Raw genomic sequence first — 20,459 nt, 5'->3', positions numbered from 1 at the left:
TGTGATAAAAAACCTCCCTTATGAATAAAACGTAAAACAACACCAGCCATTGAAGCACTGTCACCCAACATCGGAGGCAAGGTGGTGGGAGGGTTAAAAGTCCGCTGCAGAGCAGCTAAAGTAGGGCAGTCCAACAAAATGTGGATGACTGTCATGTGGGAGCCACAGTGACACTGAGGTGGGTCCTCGTGAAGGAGGAGGTGACCATGTGTTAGAAAAGTATGGCTGATGCGGAGCCGGCAAAGGACAATGGTGCCCGTGCAAGTGACTTGCATGGATGACCGACACTCATTTGCTGTCTCCTTGTTAACATGTAGTTTATTTGGTGTAAAGAGGGTGTGCCACTCAGTATCCCAGATCACAAAAATTTTATGTGGAAGACCGATCAGAGATCAGTCTCCGGCAGGCCAATCTCCAGAGTCGGTTTACCAGTAGGCTGTTTGGCCAGGCTGTCAGCAAGTTCATTACCTGGTACCCTGACATGTCCTGGGGTCACTGAACATCCACTGTTTCCAAGGGCATAAAGAGACTCATGGATAGTCAGCACTAAAGGATGGCAAGGGAAGCACTAGTGAAGAGCTGGTAAGCTGCTTAAGGAGTCACTACAGATGGAGGAGGACTCTTTGGCATAGGTGCGGATGTGTTCCAGAGCATGAGAGGCATCTACCAGCTCTGCACTGAAAACATTGCAACCATCCGGCAAATAAGGCCAGTCACATTCTGTGTCAGCTGCTACTGCAGAACCACTTCTTTTTGACATCAGCTCTACGTATGTTTTCTTGAATTCTGCATGAAGGTACTTCTATTTGTTTCCGGCATCTTACCTGCAACCAACGTAATAATATTTCAAAGCCATTAACGCAGAACACAACAGCTCTCCTTGCAGGATGGCTGCAGTGTTTTCACTGCAGAGTTGGTAGCCATATCTCACACTCTTGAGCATATCCGTTCCTGCCCAGGGGAGTTCTTTGTCATCTGTAGTTACTTTCTAAGCAGCCTACAAGCTCTTGACTAGTGCTTACCTCGCCATCCTTTGGTACTGACTATCCAGGAGTCTTTGTATGACCTTGGCAACAGTGGATGTTCAGTGACTTTCATTTGGACCCCATGATATGTTGGGATTCCAGGCAATCAACTTGCTGACTGCCTGGCTAAACAGGCTATGAATAAACCAACTCTGGAGATTGTCTTGTCAGAGACGGATCTTTGATTGGTCTTCTGCCTCAAAGTTTTTGCAGATATTCTAAAATCTGAATGACTTGTAGACTACTGAACATGATAACTAACAGAGTTAAGTTCAGGTGCAAAATTACAAAGCAGCACTCCATGACCAATCAGAACTTACTCCACTATAACAGTTGCTGTGAAAATAAAGTAAGATGAAACAGTCACTAAGGGGAAGACAAAAGGAAAATAAATGTGTCACTGCATTTTCTAGAGAAACTGGATAGTAAAAAGTGAACACTTGGGGCAGCTGTTGTAAAGGTCTTGATATAAAACAACATTAAGTAAAATAAGCAGAGATTATGAATATTTAATTTGGGTCTTCAGTTGGTGAAAAATTTAGTGAGCTTTTCTCCCTATCAAAATATATCAGTGTGCACAAAGAACAAAATATCTTACATGCTGGCTTGCACTATGAAAGAATTCGTGAAGATAGGTTCAGACAATACTCTCTACAATTCGATAAATGTATGACCTCACTAACTGAGTTATTTTTTAGTTAAACAAAAGAAATTATTCTACTGGGCTATTGTGAGATTCTCCTACAGGCTTCAGTTAGGCAGATAATGAAATAGTCCTACAAGTGAATACTTCTTCCATCTGAGTGATTCCAAATCCACCACACTGACTTATTACATCTGCAATGATAGCTATTTCTTCTTTTGAGGCAGAGCCTACAAACAGATGCAAGACACTAGACAGTTACATGCCAACTCCTATGGCAATCCATGCATGGGCCACGCATAGAAATCTTTTCTACTATATCAATCCTAAAATCCACTCAAGCAGTTTATATTCACTAATGACATCTTTATGGTCCGGACAATCTGAACACATTCTGACCCATTCAACTCATCTGATCCTTCTCAGTTCAGTAAACCACCTTATTGAATATTAACTTCTGTTTTATTTTTCCTTTCATGAGAACTTATAATCATAACTATTCACCAACACATTACTTGCTGTCACCTGCTTTGCATCAAAAACTCTCTTCCACATAGCCTGCCAAACCATGAACACTTCATATCCACAGTGACAAGTAAATACTCCCACAGTATGCTGTTGAGCTTGCCATAAAACAGCATCTCCTTCATCACATGTACCTCTAAGGCCCATAATAACTGAACCACAATCACTGACGGGATTTTACAATCTCCTGTCAAGCTATGTATTGAAGAAAATCCTACACAGCCTTCTTCCTATCTCACCCAAAACGGTGTTCATGCACCTCCACAACATATGTTGTTATTTTAGTGCAGGGCTTCCAAACTCATATGCCCTATCTGATTTATGATACAGTCATTGTAAAAGATAATAAAATGTAAATTAAAAATAATAAACTGATAAAATGCTATATATTACATGTACATGAATAGTTGTACAACTGTAACACTATGGAAAAAGATACAATACGGGTGATTCTGGAATCAGTTGCTACAATTGAAGCTTATGTCTTCTCAATTTTAAAAACTTAAAAATGTAGTAAGTGTATTGCACCTTGTGTGTCCTCACTCGAAACAGAGCACAAGCACTGGTTGTTTAAAATTAAATTGCAACTACTCACAGAGGTCCAGTGAGGGATGTAATTATCATATGGTAGGGAAACTTGGTAGATATGCCAATATGTTCAGGTAGGACCAATGACAATGGAAAAAATTTGTTCCACTTTTGGCCACCAGGTGTAAATCTGGCACCGTGATGGAAGAAAGACATTTAGAAATGTTTCCATGTCATGCATTAGGAATGGGACAAGGGCAGAAAATGTCAAACAAGTGAGAAAGGCATAATGTTGAAGCAACAGATCTAATGTGTCTCTGGTAAATGCTTTCTTTCAGCTATCCCCAGAGCCAGATTCAGATCAGGTGATCTTGCAGGCCATGCATCTGAAAAACCTCTGTAGATAACACGTTCGAGGAAGGTTGCATTAAGCAGATCTTTCACGGTGCGAGTGATATGTGTTGCCCCACCTTGTATGAAAACTGTGGTTTCCACACAGTTGCTCTCTTTTGAAGCAGGAGTCATATGTTGTACATGGAGATCTCAATAATGGGCAGACATCATGGTACGCCTGACAGGCCCTCTGGGTGTATTCTCTTCAAAGAAGCACAGACTGAATATAAGGTTGCTTGTGAATCTATACTACACAGCCACATATGGTGAGTGCACAACATGCTCTGTAACAGTACCCCAAATCCAGCAGTTCTGTGCATTCACTGCTTTCTGTACTGTAAAATGTGGATCATGACTCCACAGAACATTGCCCAGCTACATGTCTTCAACTTTGATCCATGGCATAAACTGCAGAGCCAGTTCAGAAAGTGCTGCGGATCATGAGGTTTCAATTGATGTTCTGTCTGGATCAGTGTAAAATAGACAGCGAAACTTTCCGTACTGTTGACCATGGGATAGGCAATTTTCATGACACTGCACAATCCCTAGCACTATCTGGGTATGTGCTGCATGGCCAGTTAGAGCAATAGCAACTTTGTCAGTAACTTCCACTGGGATAGGAGACCTTCCTCTTCTAGGTGCCACACAAAGGTCACCCGTGTTTTCGAATTTCATTATCATCTTCTTTAAACCACATAATGTCACTGACTCTCGCCTCAGACCTTTCATTCAGCAATACTCCAAGCACCACTGTAATTACTGCCGTTCACATAAAATAGTTTTGCTAACAGTGCATAACCTCTCTCCTTGACAGCTATACCGTTCACTCACGTTATGGCCTCTCAAATGACTACATGGATGTCATACCGTCACACAGTGTATTGTCAGATTTGCAACTGGTGGCCAAAACTGGAACAATTTTTTTCCCAACATAAATCAGTTCCACATTAACACATTAACATATTTACCAAGTTACACTGCCATATGATAATTATAGCCTACAATGGACCCCCATGAGTAGCTCCACGTTAATTATAACCACCCAGATCTAGGCATACCTCCCCCCATGAACCATGGACCTTGCCGTTGGTGGGGAGGCTTGCGTGCCTCAGCGATACAGATAGCCGTACCGTAGGTGCAACCACAATGGAGGGGTATCTTTTGAGAGGCCAGGCAAATGTGTGGTTCCTGATGAGGGGCAGCAGCCTTTCCAGTAGCTGCAGGGGCAAGAGTCCGGATGATTGACTGATCTGACCTTGTAACACTAACCAAAATGGCCTTGCTGTGCTGGTACTGCGAACGGTTGAAAGCAAGGGGAAACTACAGCCGTAATTTTTCCCGAGGGCATGCAGCTTTATTGTATGGTTAATGATGATGGTGTCCTCTTGGGTAAAATATTCCGGAGGTAAAATAGTCCCCCATTCAGATCTCCGGGCGGGGACTACTCAAGAGGACGTCATTATCAGGAAAAAGAAAACTGGAATTCTATGGATCGGAGCGTGGAATGTCAGATCCCTTAATCGGGCAGGTAGGTTAGAAAATTTAAAAAGGGAAATGGATAGGTTAAAGTTAGATATAGTGGGAATTAGTGAAGTTCGGTGGCAGGAGGAACAAGACTTTTGGTCAGGTGAATACAGGGTTATAAATACAAAGCCAAATAGGGGTAATGCAAGAGTAGGTTTAATAATGAATAAAAAAATAGGAATGTGGGTAAGCTACTACAAACAGCATAGTGAACGCATTATTGTGGCCAAGATAGACACGAAGTCCACACCTACGACAGTAGTACAAGTTTATAAGCCAATTAGCTCTGCAGATGACGAAGAAATTGAAGAAATGTATGATGAAATAATAGAAATTATTCAGATAGTGAAGGGAGACGAAAATTTAAGTCATGGGTGACTGGAATTCGGTAGTAGGAAAAGGGAGAGAAGGAAACGTAGTAGGTGAATATGGATTGGGGGTACGAAATGAAAGAGGAAGCCGCCTGGTAGAATTTTGCACAGAGCACAACTTAATCATAGCTAACATTTGGTTCAAGAATCATAAAAGAAGGCTGTATACATGGAAGAAGCCTGGAGATACTGACAGATTTCAGATAGATTATATAATGGTAAGACAGAGATTTAGGAACCAGGTTTTAAATTGTAAGACATGTCCAGGGGCAGATGTGGACTCTGACCACAATCTATTGATTATGAACTGTAGATTAAAACTGAAGAAACTGATAAAAGGTGGGAATTTAAGGAGATGGGACCTGGATAAACTGAACGAACCAGAGGTTGTACAGATTTTCAGGGAGAGCGTAAGGGAACAAATGGCAGGAATGGGGGAAAGAAATACAGTAGAAGAAGAATGGGTAGCTTTGAGGGATGAAGTAGTGAAGGCAGCAGAGGATCAAGTAGGTAAAAAGACGAGGGCTAGTAGATATCCTTGGGTAACAGAAGAAATATTGAATTTAATTGATGAAAGGAGAAAATATAAAAATGCAGTAAACGAAGCAGGCAAAAAGGAATACAAACGTCTCAAAAATGAGATCGACAGGAAGTGCAAAATGGCTAAGCAGGGATGGCTAGAGGATAAATGTGAGGATGTAGAGGCTTATCTCATTAGGGGTAAGATACACTCCTGGAAATTGAAATAAGAACACCGTGAATTCATTGTCCCAGGAAGGGGAAACTTTATTGACACATTCCTGGGGTCAGATACATCACATGATCACACTGACAGAACCACAGGCACATAGACACAGGCAACAGAGCATGCACAATGTCGGCACTAGTACAGTGTATATCCACCTTTCGCAGCAATGCAGGCTGCTATTCTCCCATGGAGACGATCGTAGAGATGCTGGATGTAGTCCTGTGGAACGGCTTGCCATGCCATTACCACGTGGCGCCTCAGTTGGACCAGCGTTCGTGCTGGACGTGCAGACCGCGTGAGACGACGCTTTATCCAGTCCCAAACATGCTCAGTGGGGGACAGATCCGGAGATCTTGCTGGCCAGGGTAGTTGACTTACACCTTCTAGAGCACGTTGGGTGGCACGGGATACATGCGCACGTGCATTGTCCTGTTGGAACAGCAAGTTCCCTTGCCGGTCTAGGAATGGTAGAACGATGGGTTCGATGACGGTTTGGATGTACCGTGCACTATTCAGTGTCCCCTCGACGACCACCAGTGGTGTACGGCCAGTGTAGGAGATCGCTCCCCACACCATGATGCCGGGTGTTGGCCCTGTGTGCCTCGGTCGTATGCAGTCCTGATTGTGGCGCTCACCTGCACGGCGCCAAACACGCATACGACCATCATTGGCACCAAGGCAGAAGCGACTCTCATCGCTGAAGACGACACGTCTCCATTCGTCCCTCCATTCACGCCTGTCGCGACACCACTGGAGGCGGGCTCCACGATGTTGGGGCGTGAGCGGAAGACGACCTAACGGTGTGTGGGACCGTAGCCCAGCTTCATAGAGACGGTTGCGAATGGTCCTCGCCGATACCCCAGGAGCAACAGTGTCCCTAATTTGCTGGGAAGTGGCGGTGCGGTCCCCTACGGCACTGCGTAGGATCCTACGGTCTTGGTGTGCATCCGTGCGTCGCTGCGGTCCGGTCCCAGGTCGACGGGCACGTGCACCTTCCGCCGACCACTGGCGACAACATCGATGTACTGTGGAGACCTCACGCCCCATGTGTTGAGCAATTCGGCGGTACGTCCACCCGGCCTCCCGCATGCCCACTATACGCCCTCGCTCAAAGTCCGTCAACTGCACATACGGTTCACGTCCACGCTGTCGCGGCATGCTACCAGTGTTAAAGACTGCGATGGAGCTCCGTATGCCACGGCAAACTGGCTGACACTGACGGCGGCGGTGCACAAATGCTGCGCAGCTAGCGCCATTCGACGGCCAACACCGCGGTTCCTGGTGTGTCCGCTGTGCCGTGCGTGTGATCATTGCTTGTACAGCCCTCTCGCAGTGTCCGGAGCAAGTATGGTGGGTCTGACACACCGGTGTCAATGTGTTCTTTTTTCCATTTCCAGGAGTGTAGATACTGCTTACAGGAAAATTAAAGAGACCGTTGGAGAAAAGAGAACCACTTGTATGAATATCAAGAGCTCAGATGGAAACCCAGTTCTAAGCAAAGAAGGGAAAGCAGAAAGGTTGAAGGAGTATATAGAGCGTCTATACAAGGGTGATGTACTTGAGGACAATATTATAGAAATGGAAGAGGATGTAGATGAAGATGAAATGGAAGATATGATACTGCGTGGAGAGTTTGATAGAGCACTGAAAGACCTCAGTCGAACCAAGGCCCTGGGAGTAGACAACATTCCATTAGAACTGCTGACGGCCTTGGGAGAGCCAGTCCTGACAAAACTCTACCATCTGGTGAGCAAGATGTATGAGAGAGGCAGACTTCAAGAAGAATATAATAATTCCAATCCCAAAGAAAGCAGGTGTTGACAGATGTGAAAATTACCGATCTATCAGTTTAATAAGTCATGGCTGCAAAATACTAACGCGAATTATTTACAGATGAATGGAAAAACTAGTAGAAGCCAACTTTGGGGAAAATCAGTTTGGGTTCCGTAGAAATACTGGAACACATGAGGCAATACTGACACTACGGCTTATCTTCGAAGCTAGATTTAGGAAAGGCAAACCTATGTTTCTAGCATTTGTAGACTTAGAGAAAGCTTTTGACAATGTTGACTGGAATACTCTCTTTCAAACTCTGAAGGTGGCAGGGATAAAATACAGGGAGCAAAAGGTTATTTACAATTTGCATAGAAACCAAATGGCAGTTATAAGAGTCGAGGGGCATGAAAGGGAAGCAGTGGTTGGGAAGGGAGTGAGACAGGGTTGTAGCCTCTCCTCGATGTTATTCAATCTGTATATTGAACAAGCAGTGAAGAAAACAAAAGAAAAATTCGGAGTAGGTATTAAAATCCATGGAGAAGGAATAAAAACTTTGAGGTTCGCCGATGACATTGTAATTCTGTCAGAGACAGCAAAGGACTTGGAAGAGCAGTTGAATGGAATGGATAGTGTCTTGAAGGAAGGATATAAGATGAACATCAGCAAAAGCAAAATGAGGATAATGGAATGTAGTCGAATTAAGTCGGGTGATGTTGAGGGTATTAGATTAGGAAATGAGACACTTAAAGTAGTACAGGAATTTATTTGGGGAGCAAAATAACTGATGATGGTCGAAGTAGAGAGGATATAAAATGTAGACTGGCAATGGCAAGGAAAGTGTTTCTGAAGAAGAGAAATTTGTTAACATCGAGTATAGATTTAAGTGTCTGGAAGTCGTTTCTGAAAGTATTTGTATGGAGTGTAGCCATGTATGGAAGTGAAACATGGACGATAAATAGTTTAGACAAGAAGAGAATAGAAGCTTTCGAAATGTGGTGCTACAGAAGAATGCTGAATATTAGATGGGTAGATCACATAACTAATGAGGAGGTGTTGAATAGGATTGGGGAGAAGAGAAGTTTGTGGCACAACTTGACTAGAAGAAGGGATCGGTTGGTAGGACATGTGTTGTGGCATCACGGGATCACCAATTTAGTATTGGAGGGCAGCGTGGAGGGTAAAAATCGTAGAGGGAGACCAAGAGATGAATACACCAAGCAGATTCAGAAGGATGTAGGTTGCAGTAGGTACTGGGAGATGAAGAAGCTTGCACAGGATAGAGTAGCATGGAGAGCTGCATCAAACCAGTCTCAGAACTGAAGACAACAACAACAACAAAATCTAGGCATATTATAGGCTGTTCTTTCAAGTGTTCTCATACAAAGTAGGGCTGAAAGACGGACATACACCAAAGCATTACACACTAATAAGTTCTGTTAATGGATGAGAAACCATGAGTATAAAAACTGTGCCCCATTCATAGGCAAAATACAGGAAGTCATTCTATCTCAATGGCTGGAAGTAGCTATGCATAGATGGTTAATTTGTTTTACCACCTATAGCTTGTTTCTCCTCACATTTAACTACTTATCACCCCAATGACACATGATTCTGGCCCTCAACAAGAAGATTGCAGTATGTAGGCGGACTTAACAGTTTGCCCCACTAGGTACGGTATACACCTGCTTTGTTGTTGCCTCCACTAATTTAGTGCCCTGAATTCTTACATGCCGTTATAGCCCTCTAACCTTAAACAGTGTATTCAAAGGAAAGTTGCCAGACTAGACTGGACAGATTTCTCTGCTGGGTAAATTCACTAGGTGGCTTGTAGTGCACTCATGAAATCTGAACAGATGCCAAACTTTTTGGTTTCAATACATCCCATCTGCTCCACAACCTTGGTTATAAAGTGGACAATAACTTTTCAAGATTTTGTTATCTTGGAGCATTCTACAATGTCACAACATTAGGGGAAAAAAAGAGCACAGGAAATGTCTTTTAATACTCCCTGGAAATGCAAACACTGTTCCTTCATCTATGGGTGTTTATGCTTATTAATAGAGGAAATGAATTTCCTGCAAGAGTCTGCAATCACTGTGAATAAATTTGAATAATTCTGTAGCAGCTGAGGACTGAAGTTATCCTTCTACATTAAATCTTTGTTGAAGTTTTAACACTGACAGAAGACACCAGTCTCAGTTTCAAACTTTTTCTTTCCAGTCGTCCATGAATTAAAGTAAGTGGCAGTTTAACTCGCCATTCATGTTACGACAATACCAATGAAAAAGCAAGGAGGACTTGCTTCTGAAATATTGACTTTGACAGTTCAGCATGTACCATTTAAGACTATGCACAGTGCACAGAAGTATAGGCATGCTAAACTACCTTCAAATGTAGGAATAGTAACAGTTTATTGGAGATCAAACAGAAAATTGTTGGCCTGCTGCAAAAGAAATTATCAATCGTGGGAGGACCACTGAGATTCCTAACGGATGTCTCACAACCTCATCATTTAAATGGCTAACTACAGTGATAAGCTTTGAGAATATTTTTTGCAGCTTTCCACAGAGAAAGCATTTAGAAGTATAAATACATGATGGGAATTCTTGACATTTATTACACATTCTAAATTAAAAAATCTCAGCAACATTTTATTACCTTGTAATTAAGGACAAGAAACTTTTTCTGAATCACATATCTAAACAGTAAAGCTAACTGGGAAGTTAAGAAGAACACTTCAAGAATAAACAAGTTCTGGACTGTCTTGCTTAGCAGCCTCAGAATGAATGTCCTGCTCTAACATCATCAGTTAAGATATAATCCTCCTCTAACATCATCAGTTAATATCTATGTAGTTAATTTTATTTACATGGTTATATGATGCAAAGCACTATGAAAACAGTATTCATGTTGACCTATTAATTATTTTAAATGGTAAATATGTGTAACTAAAAGGAAGAGTACAGTTAGTTGTCACATTTCAATCCATCTTTTTCCACTTCCTTGCTCTATTACTATACTGCGCCATCAGACTGGGCAATTATAGCAATAGAAATTTCAAAATGTACCAGAGTTATAAAGCATAACTGTTTATGATCTGCATGAGACATGCAAGTAAGAACAGCCTTCATGGTCAGCCCATGGTGCAAGTGACAGCTGAACTCTGAAAAACTGCTATATTACTCGTGATATCAAGGTGTACTGACCAATGCCACCACATTAGCCCAGACGGGCCTCTATTAAATTGCTATGTACCTTGTCAATGACATATGATTAAGGACTTCTGGCTGTGCATTGCTGCCAGGGACCTTGCTTCTGCAACTCTCAAGTGTGGTGAGGTGGTCAGGTTGCTGTTAAATACAAAGCCCAGAAAACTCAAGCTTTTGTTTACCTTATGAATAGTATCTCCCCGAGCTTCTCATTGTTTAACTACAGACATTGTGTTTCTGTTTTAGGGTTGGAGAAGATCGCAAAATTGTCCAAGAAAAGGAAAACTCAAACTGGTCTTTTAATCACATACAATATACTGTTTATGAAAATAGGATGGTACCCTAAGGGACATGATTTCCCTTTTAAAACAATCTGACAGGAATTCCAGGACTTGATACATGCTGTAGGACCTACACAAGAAGGAAAGTAATAAAATGAGCAGCTGTCTTAGGAAGCCCCACTGATCTAGCTCCAACTGGTACTGTATGAATTTTGGATATAGAAAAATATATCTACTATGTGATGCCTGCATTGGCAAGCAGGGTTAGGTTATTTTAGGTGAAGAGATCCCTCATGCATCTGTATTGGAAGTTACAAACGAGCTGTCTGGATCCAAGAACACAGACTAGATGGCTGTCCTCAATTCACTCTTTCCTTCACTGCTATTCAGAGAAATGCTATGATAACCAGTTGAATAAGCTTTGTACTTTTCTGCTTTCGGAAAGGATATTAAGATCACATCTCACCATAGTCTGTGACTGTTTTATTTTCTAAATGCAGATGAAGAGGGTAAAGAATGACCTCTATACCAGCCTTTTAGGTGTTGCAACATAGTGTAATGCTTTATGTCCTTGCCAAGTGTTGCTGATTTCTCCTCTCAGTGATGGTTCTGTGTTGCTGAAGATGGGATGCCGGCTGGCTGCCACTTATGCCATTGTCTGAACTATATCTGTTTGATTTTGAATTATACCAGTAACTAAACACCTCCCACCTTACCACGAAATCTTACTGATGGTCTCCCAGTTCGATATGGACTGATTTTTGATGGGAGGTTGACATCGTGATCCCCCATTTAATTTCTTAAGAATTTGGTGGGTATTGTTAACCAATAATCTGTGAGGTTCTCAGCAGTTAGTTGGTACATGAACCTATGCAGAAATGCATGCCTGCCCTAGTTTGAGGAATGGTACACTTCATTCCACTGGGGGAAAGAAATTTTGTACATGGCCAGAAAACTTCAGGAAGGATGCATCAGCAGATTGGAGGATCATGGCCGTAATATGATCCAGCCATTCCTGGACACTGTGATGGTGCTCAATTGCTGCCAGCTGGTTGTGCAATATTCAGCTAGTTTTGCTAAGCATTCTTGAAAATGGTTCATTTTTTTAACATTTCCCAATCTACCAGCATCCTTTCATTTCTGGGCAGTGCCCAATGTGTCAGATGTATCTAGATTGGCATTTCGTCACTAACATGTAAGCTGTTGTCATTTCTCAATGAGTAGTATCTACCAAGACAGCAAGGCCTATTGAGATATCACTGATGGAAAATGATTAGATAGAATTGCTGAAATTGTGTTCAGCCCTGTGTTCAGGGTGCATAAAACTGCTAATTGCACGAGTGTTTTGAAAGCTTAACTTCAGGGTCAGATAGTTTTCCAGACCACATAAAAATGAACTGAATGGGGTGCCAATGTAATAAGGTCCACGAGGGTCTTGTGGACTACAGGACACATATGGTCACTATATAAGGCAGCTTCATCAAAGAAGAAGCTATCTGAAAGCTATTGTTGAGGACAAGGGGAATGCAGTAGTTATTCATCATAAGCACGCCACACTACCTGTAGATCTTTCCACACTCAGAAAGTTCTCTCTGTGGAGGGAAAGGGCAGTATTTTTCAAATGTGTTGTTAGAGACAAAGACACAAGAAATGTGTGCGACAAGCTTAATTCTTCCACAAAAGTTTTGAACACATTTACATTCCACTGTAATGTATGAGATTTCGTGTTGTTCCCACCCTGCTGCTAAACTGGTATGCCTATGGCTCTTGGAAATTTTGATGAGTGGCTTTCTGGTTCCTTTAAGCACTTAGTACAGTCCAAATAGTCATCATTGGGCATAGTTATCATTGGGCATGTCAGATATTAACCAAGTAAGACAGTCTGACAAACTGGTGATGTTTTTCTAGCTTTGTGCATTTCTATTATTTTTCTGCCTTCCCAGAATGAAGGGGATGTAGTAGCTGATTTTTCTAAACCTGCCTTTAGAGTTGATTTTGGTTTACTACTATCTTCTCCTTTCATTAGTTCCTAATGGGAATACTGATTCTGTTTTAAGCACGTCTTTACAGAAACATTCAGACTTACAAGTTCTGCTTTTAGTTTCTACTGGTATTTGAGTAATCTTTATGTTGATGCTTTTTGAGTAAAAAATACAAATAAAAATGTGAATGAAACTGTGTGCTAGAATGCAACTCAAACCCAGAACCTAGCCTTATGCATGAAGTGCTCTTATTGTATATACAGGCATAACTCACAACCTCAGTCCTACTTCCCAAATTTCACAGTACCTCTCCTGCAGACCTCACTGGACTTGCATCCCAGGAAGAAATGATGTAGTTGAGAAATGGATTAGCCACAGTTCAGAGGTTCTTTCCAGAATGAAACTTTAACTCTAGTGAAATGTGCACAGTTTTGAAACTTTATACAAACTGAAACTGTATGATGGACTGGGATTTGAACCAAGTAACTGTGGGAGTGGGTCACGAGTTATGCCTGGATAGCTCAATCACTACGATCACTGTCCATGAAAAGCAAGGTACGGGGTTTCCTGGTCTGACACACAGTTTTAATCTATCAGGAAGTTTCAAAACAGTACACACTCTGCTGCAGAGTGGAAGTTCCATTCTAGAGACAATGTATGTGAAACAGCCTGGTCAGTTTTATAATATTCTGCATACAGTATCCTCTATGTTACCTTATCTCGTATTTTCTTCTCCGCAATGAATTCTGAGCGCACACAGTTTTATATGACATGCTTCCAAGAATAGTTTATGCAGTTCAGTGGTGATTTTTTCCTGTTTGTGTGTGTTGTTGTTATACTTACCACAGGTTACTTGGCCATTACAAGACATTGTAGTACTGTTATACTACTGGCATTTTTAACACCTCAATGGGCTGGTCACACGTAGTTGCACTTTACACAAGAAGAAAATAATGTATTTTGCGTAGGTGGTGCTGCACAGCTTGTAAATATTGGAAAAAAGTCATATTTTAGAGCCACCAAGAGTGCTGATGAAATACATCTTTTTTTTTTGGAATATGCCATTGGTTCTTGGAGGGACACAGATATATTAAAAACTTGCATAAACATTATTAATATTCCACAATGGAAAATTAGTACTTTTTATTCAAGTTTTTAATTTTAAAATAAATCTTTATTATTACCACTTTGGTCTACTCATCATCATTGGTCTACTCAGCTCACATTCCAAATAAAAATACCATCATGAATCACTGAAATTGCTTAAAATAGTGACATGCATTAATATGTCTCAATTTTTTTTAAAGATCTGAAGAGCAGCAGCATGTTTCGTTACAGGTTCATTTAGCAGGTACAAAAGCATTGCGGGAATGGTCAGCTACCTCCAATGGCAATCCCTAATATAGAGGCATTCCGCATCATAGTATGTTCTACTGTTAAAGTTCCGACAGCACATGTACCTAAAACAGTCGACCATTACATTGCTTCCTCCTACATATATATCTTACATAAAGATCATCAAGATAAAAATTAGAGAGACTCGAGCCCATATGGAGGCTTACCAGCAATCGTTCTTCCCAGGAACTATATGTGACTCCAACAGGAAAAGCGGGATGCAACATCACAATCTGCCACAGTGTGTATGGTGGTTTGAAGATGTAAATGGTGTCAAGTAAAGTTTTGGGTGTCTAATAAAGAAACCAAAGCCAGACAACCTCCTGACACACCTATACCATATGGATGTCAAGGGTCCATTAATGGCCATAACTCTTAATAGTGGACAAATCTTCAAACTAATCATAAAATTTCTTACCATGTGGGCATCTCAATATAGGACCAGGCAGAGCTGCTTTATAAAAGACTCACTGTGGAGTACAATTTTACAGAAAATCCTACAAGGTTCACCAGTTTCCATAGTGATTTCCTGGGAAGAGAATCGAAGACTATTGAATATGGAAGATTAATAACCCAGCTACTTACATGTTTAGCTGACTGATTCAGATGTTCTTATTTGAATTTCTATAAAGTATAGAATATTTTATTTATATTAAAATTGTAATAATTAATTTGAATGCTGTCCCAGGAATAGTTCCTGACCACTTGGATTCCAAAATTAATCAACTTGTATATGGGTTCTAAAAGAATGGCTATGGGTCACATGATATGAAGTCAGTGTACTCCGAAAAAGGAAACATGAAAATGTAGAACATTCATGTGATGAGCCACCCATTGCGTTCCTTCCTCTTGGCATCTACATCTACATCTACATTTATACTCCGCAAGCCACCCAACGGTGTGTGGCGGAGGGCACTTTACGTGCCACTGTCATTACCTCCCTTTCCTGTTCCAGTCGCGTATGGTTCGCGGGAAGAACGACTGTCTGAAAGCCTCCGTGCACGCTCTAATCTCTCTAATTTTACATTCGTGATCTCCTTGGGAGGTATAAGTAGGGGGAAGCAATATATTCGATACCTCATCCAGAAACGCACCCTCTCGAAACCTGGCGAGCAAGCTACACCGCGATGCAGAGCGCCTCTCTTGCAGAGTCTGCCACTTGAGTTTGCTAAACATCTCCGTAACGCTATCACGGTTATCAAATATCCCTGTGACGAAACGCGCCGCTCTTCTTTGGATCTTCTCTATCTCCTCCGTCAGACCGATCTGGTACGGATCCCACACTGATGAGCAATACTCAAGTATAGGTCGAACGAGTGTTTTGTAAGCCACCTCCTTTGTTGACGGACTACATTTTCTAAGCACTCTCCCAATGAATCTCAACCTGGTACCCGCCTTACCAACAATTAATTTTATATGATCATTCCACTTCAAATCGTTCCGCACGCATACTCCCAGATATTTTACAGAAGTAACTGCTACCAGTGTTTGTTCCGCTATTATATAATCATACAATAAAGGATCCTTCTTTCTATGTATTCGCAATACATTACATTTGTCTATGTTAAGGGTCAGTTGCCACTCCCTGCACCAAGTGCCTATCCGCTGCAGATCTTCCTGCATTTCGCTACAATTTTCTAATGCTGCAACTTCTCTGTATACTACAGCATCATCCGCGAAAAGCAATGCTACATAACAGAGTCCTGGGAAAATGAAGTATAAAATCTATTTTCCAACATCCTAAGAAGATGGAGGAGATGCTATGCCCTGTTAAGGACACTCATGCCCTCATGATCCCTGTGATTTACAACATCCCTTGTGAGCGCGGAAGCAATCACATCGGTCAGTCCATCCACACTGCTTCCACCACTGTACAGAACATCTATGACATATTAAAAATTGAGAACTGGAGAAATCTGCATTGCTGAGCACAGCATCACAAACGGACATAAAATACTATTTGACAAAATTTAAGGTCTGTCCCAGGCTTCTACATAACAGGATTCTTTACTTAAAGAGACTGTAGAAATAAGAATGTGTGAGAATATCTTCAACCGTGACAGTGGATACCATATTAGTGGTGCATGGAAACCAGCTCTCGATGCAGAGAAGAGCCAGAGATATTTGTTGCAATGTTTCCACTACAGCAAGAAAGGTAGCACCACCACCTCAGGTGCTGACACTATCTTCAAAAGCATTATGTACTTACCGACCAATCAGAAGCTGTCTATGGGCTATATAAGGCCACCAAAGCAGCAGTTTTGACAGTCAGTTGCTCCCAATGACAGTGATGGAGGTAACTGTCAAAAGGTTGAGGTTTACCCTGAACTCATAAGAATTAAGCTGTTCGTTGTGAACTACTGGCAAGCCTGTTCCATTATATTCCTCGCTGTGATTTGTAATGGTGTGTTCAGACCCTTTATCAGTATACATGAATCTTGGGTAAGCATTATAGTTTTTGAAAATCCATCCCATATTTGTGGTAAATCGTTTATTTAATTCAACAATTGGAGTGGGCCACAATGAGACACCATATTTAACTTAATTTTATCCACTGCTGTCACTGTTGCTTCTGTGGCTATGTTACTTGCATAAAATAAAAAAAGGACCACCTTCAGTCACAAGTAGTGATTTTTATTTCAAGACGTGAAGCATTTTGAGCCTGGGATCTCATCTTTAAGTGCTTGATCAGTCTACATCGTAACCAGGAGTAACCCAAATTCGAAAAATGATATAGACTGATCAAGTGGCTCAAGGTAACCCAAGGGCACAAAATACATGTATTGAAATAAAATCATGATTTGTGACTGAAGGCAATTTGTTTTTTATTTTCTAATCACATTTAACATTTCCTCACTCCAACCTTAAGTTACATTCCCACTGTAGCAGTGTTTAAGACGACCCGCTCTGTTTTGTTATGGTAAGATATGATTTGATCCATACAAAGAGATACATTTAACACCTTAATTATTTTAGCATCCCTAGTAAAACTACATTATCTGAACAATCATAGGTTTTGTCAAAATCACAGAACATGCCAAAAGGATAAAATTTCTTATAGTATTAGCAAAACAGGGTTTGTGAGTATCATACCATGCTACTGCAGACAAGCCTTTGCAGAACCAAACTGATTAGGGTCTGGTGTCACAGGTTACTGTCAGTAAGGTGGTTCAATATTTTCATATGCACTACCATATGAAAATATTTTGAGAAAGCAGGAAGGATGGAGATGCGGTTACAATTAGAGAACATATTTCAGGCTTTCTGAACTATACCTTTAATCTTTTACTGAAGAAAGGCACTAAAGGGGTTGTGGACATTATCATTGGCTTAAGGTTTCAGTACTTTGGTTCAAATACCATCACATTACAGCTTTAAGTAACCCAATAATCTTGGTGGGCTCTGTTTAACAGTTCAACTGGCAAAACTGTCATCTGCTATGGAATACACTCTGAACATCTAAGTAAATACAATAAATCTCCTTTCTACAGTCCACTATTCTTGCTGTGTTTTTGGCAATAACAACCAAAATTATCTTTGATGTGTTCTTGAAATTTTGAACTTGTTGTCTATAGTATTTACTTTTTAAGTCTTTGTAAAGCTAGACATTTACTTTCAACAAAGCTTTCTCCCTGTAACATGACAGCATATGTTAACCCATGATGCCACCCTTATAATCAGATTCCACAATAATTGTCCTTCATCTCTTATAAAGTATGGGCTAACTAATTTAAAATGTAACAATATTTTTGGGACAGAAATTTATTTACTACATGTCACTATTACATGTCTTTCCATTATTTGTTCACTAAATTCGTACTGAATAACATGCCTGAGTCAGTATTTATGATTCTGTGAAATCGTTGTTTTTCCTTCTTAACTGTAGCTGGCTGTTTTGTATGCTTTATTGTCCAGTTTGGCCATCATTGTGAGAGAGACTATTTATTACGGAACACGCACCTACTTCATGTAAAACAGTGGAAACAACTGTTCATTACTTCATACTTAATACAGTACATTAAATTAGTTATACAGAAAAATCATTACTAAACTTTTAGAACGATGCCTCACTTAAATGAAAACGCGGCGATTAATATTTCGAGATTAAATAGTACGACAAACTTGGGCAAAAAATGTTTTCAAAGCTCTAATTGTGATTGAACACTTATTATATGCTACACAGTTTTCTTTTTCCTTAGTTTCCGAAGTGAAACGAAGTTGCTTCTGTTTTCAACTGATGTATGACAACAATTGAAAACGATCGATACATGAACAAATAAATGGGTGGGTCGCTCTGTGTATGTATCATTTAACTGGTTCGCTGGCGTCGCAAGTAGGTCTACATCAACATCTGTTTTACGTGCGATTACTTTCCCATGCACAAATATTGCTTGCTATGGTAAACTACACAGTAAATCTGTGAAAACTCTTACTGCGGTTAAATTGCTGGACTTTATTGCAAAGAGTCATTGGTTACTGAACTGCACTCTTACTTACTTTTTCGGCCTGAAAACCTAACTTTTTACATTTCTCTGCAGCTCCATTTCTAGTTTTGCTGCTGTTGTTAGTAATGAAGAAAATTCTTTTTCCCATTTTCCTAAAACCATTCATTACTGTTTCCGATCCTTTGATCAAATCATCTTCAAGCCATAAGACACCTACGTTGTGGATGAACGGTAACAGCTAATTTAGTGATCAGGTTGAACGACTCAAACATTTTGTACGCATCAGAAATAAAATGATGTGAATATATAGAATTACCATCACAATCTGTTAGAATGGTATCGAATGACTTGAATAAACTCTTAATTGCATGAGACGTCATCTCAGTCAGTTTCAACGCCCTCATTTCTACTTCCTACATGAAGTCATCCACTAAACATTTTCACACCGAGACCGGGCTGAAGCAAGGTGCATCTTTGGGCTGCAGATACTCATTAGTCATTTGTCAGCTGCGACTACTGCTGATAATTAAAATTAAAGACGTAAAAACGTTGGATTTTTCTTACACAGGCATTGAAAATTTGCACATGCATATTTCCACTGTCACCTCCAGATCCCACTCTGTCTGCTAGTGTTGTCGGAAGTTTTGCTGACACTAACTCATATTAGCGTCTAATGAAGGAATATATGTGGACGTTAATTTGGCTGTACGTATTTTAGCTTAAAAAATTTACCGAGGCGTTAACAAAGAGAAAATGGATGTCTGAGTTTTGGATTAGAAATGTATTTCTCGTAGAAATCATTTGCAAATGTCAAACTCCCTAAATTACCTGCAGGAGACGAAGTGATGTTCGAAAATTACTTTCGAATGAGTAAAATAATTTGTAATTACAGTGAAGGAAATACAGCAACCAGCAAGAAGTTTTCTTGATATGATTTTATTACACCATTACTATTTTCTGGCCTGAGCCCATCGTTAGATGATAGCGTTGACTTCTTGCAAGTTTTACATTGGTGTCCTAAAATGATGCATAGTTAAAAAAATAGATTTACATTTATGTCCTAAAATTTAACAATGTTTTTGTGATTACATCATATATAGATATGCAATATGCATTGTACTTGCTTCTTGACGTATACATTATGTAAAGGAGGGTTTTTCTGGAACCAAGCACAATGTATATAAGCGTAACACTATGTGCCACAAAAACTTTTATATTTTAGGACACAAATGTAACATTAGCAAGAAGTCAACTCTACCATTTAATGATGGGATCAGGCCTGAAAGTAGTAATAGTGTAACAAAATCATTTCAAGAAAACTTGTGGCTGATTGCAGTGTTTCCTATAGTGTAATTTATGAAAACAGCTGTGGTGCTCTCCACCAAAAATAGATAAAATCATTTTTAATTCCTTTTAACCTGTATTTCTTCCTGTACACAAAACTGAAATACGCGTATATGTCACGCCAGCTAGTGTTACGCTGTCTGTCAACAGTAGATACTCTTTTCGCCACTGTAATATACTTACTGCTCTCTTGAAAGAACAGTTTCCCGCTTTTTATATGAATAGCCATTTGCTATTTAGAATACCTACCAGAGAGGCATTTATGAAAGT

At 40.4% G+C, this 20,459-nt stretch overlaps 1 protein-coding gene across 2 annotated transcripts in view; it reads right to left on the bottom strand.

The window, feature by feature from the left end:
• LOC124776794 (glycerol-3-phosphate phosphatase-like) overlaps positions 1–19,321 on the bottom strand; it is a 64,001-nt gene extending 44,680 nt beyond the window's left edge. Inside the window, exons 1-2 of one of the 2 annotated variants that reach the window (XM_047251932.1) lie at positions 19,162–19,321; positions 18,898–19,058 (exon numbers count right to left, since the gene is read on the bottom strand). In XM_047251932.1, coding sequence (XP_047107888.1) covers positions 18,898–19,058; positions 19,162–19,249 — 249 coding nt within the window. In that variant the 5' untranslated portion in view covers positions 19,250–19,321. Of the gene's footprint in view, positions 1–18,897; positions 19,084–19,161 lie in introns of both variants that reach the window. The other variant, XM_047251934.1, reaches the window with a different exon arrangement.
• Positions 19,322–20,459: the final 1,138 nt, after the last annotated feature.

The sequence above is a fragment of the Schistocerca piceifrons genome, chromosome 2 (genome assembly GCF_021461385.2).
Source record: "Schistocerca piceifrons isolate TAMUIC-IGC-003096 chromosome 2, iqSchPice1.1, whole genome shotgun sequence".
NCBI classification, from domain to species: Eukaryota; Metazoa; Arthropoda; class Insecta; order Orthoptera; family Acrididae; genus Schistocerca; species Schistocerca piceifrons.
Note: the sequence above shows the minus strand (reverse complement) of the source record. Positions and strands in the feature narration are given on the sequence as shown.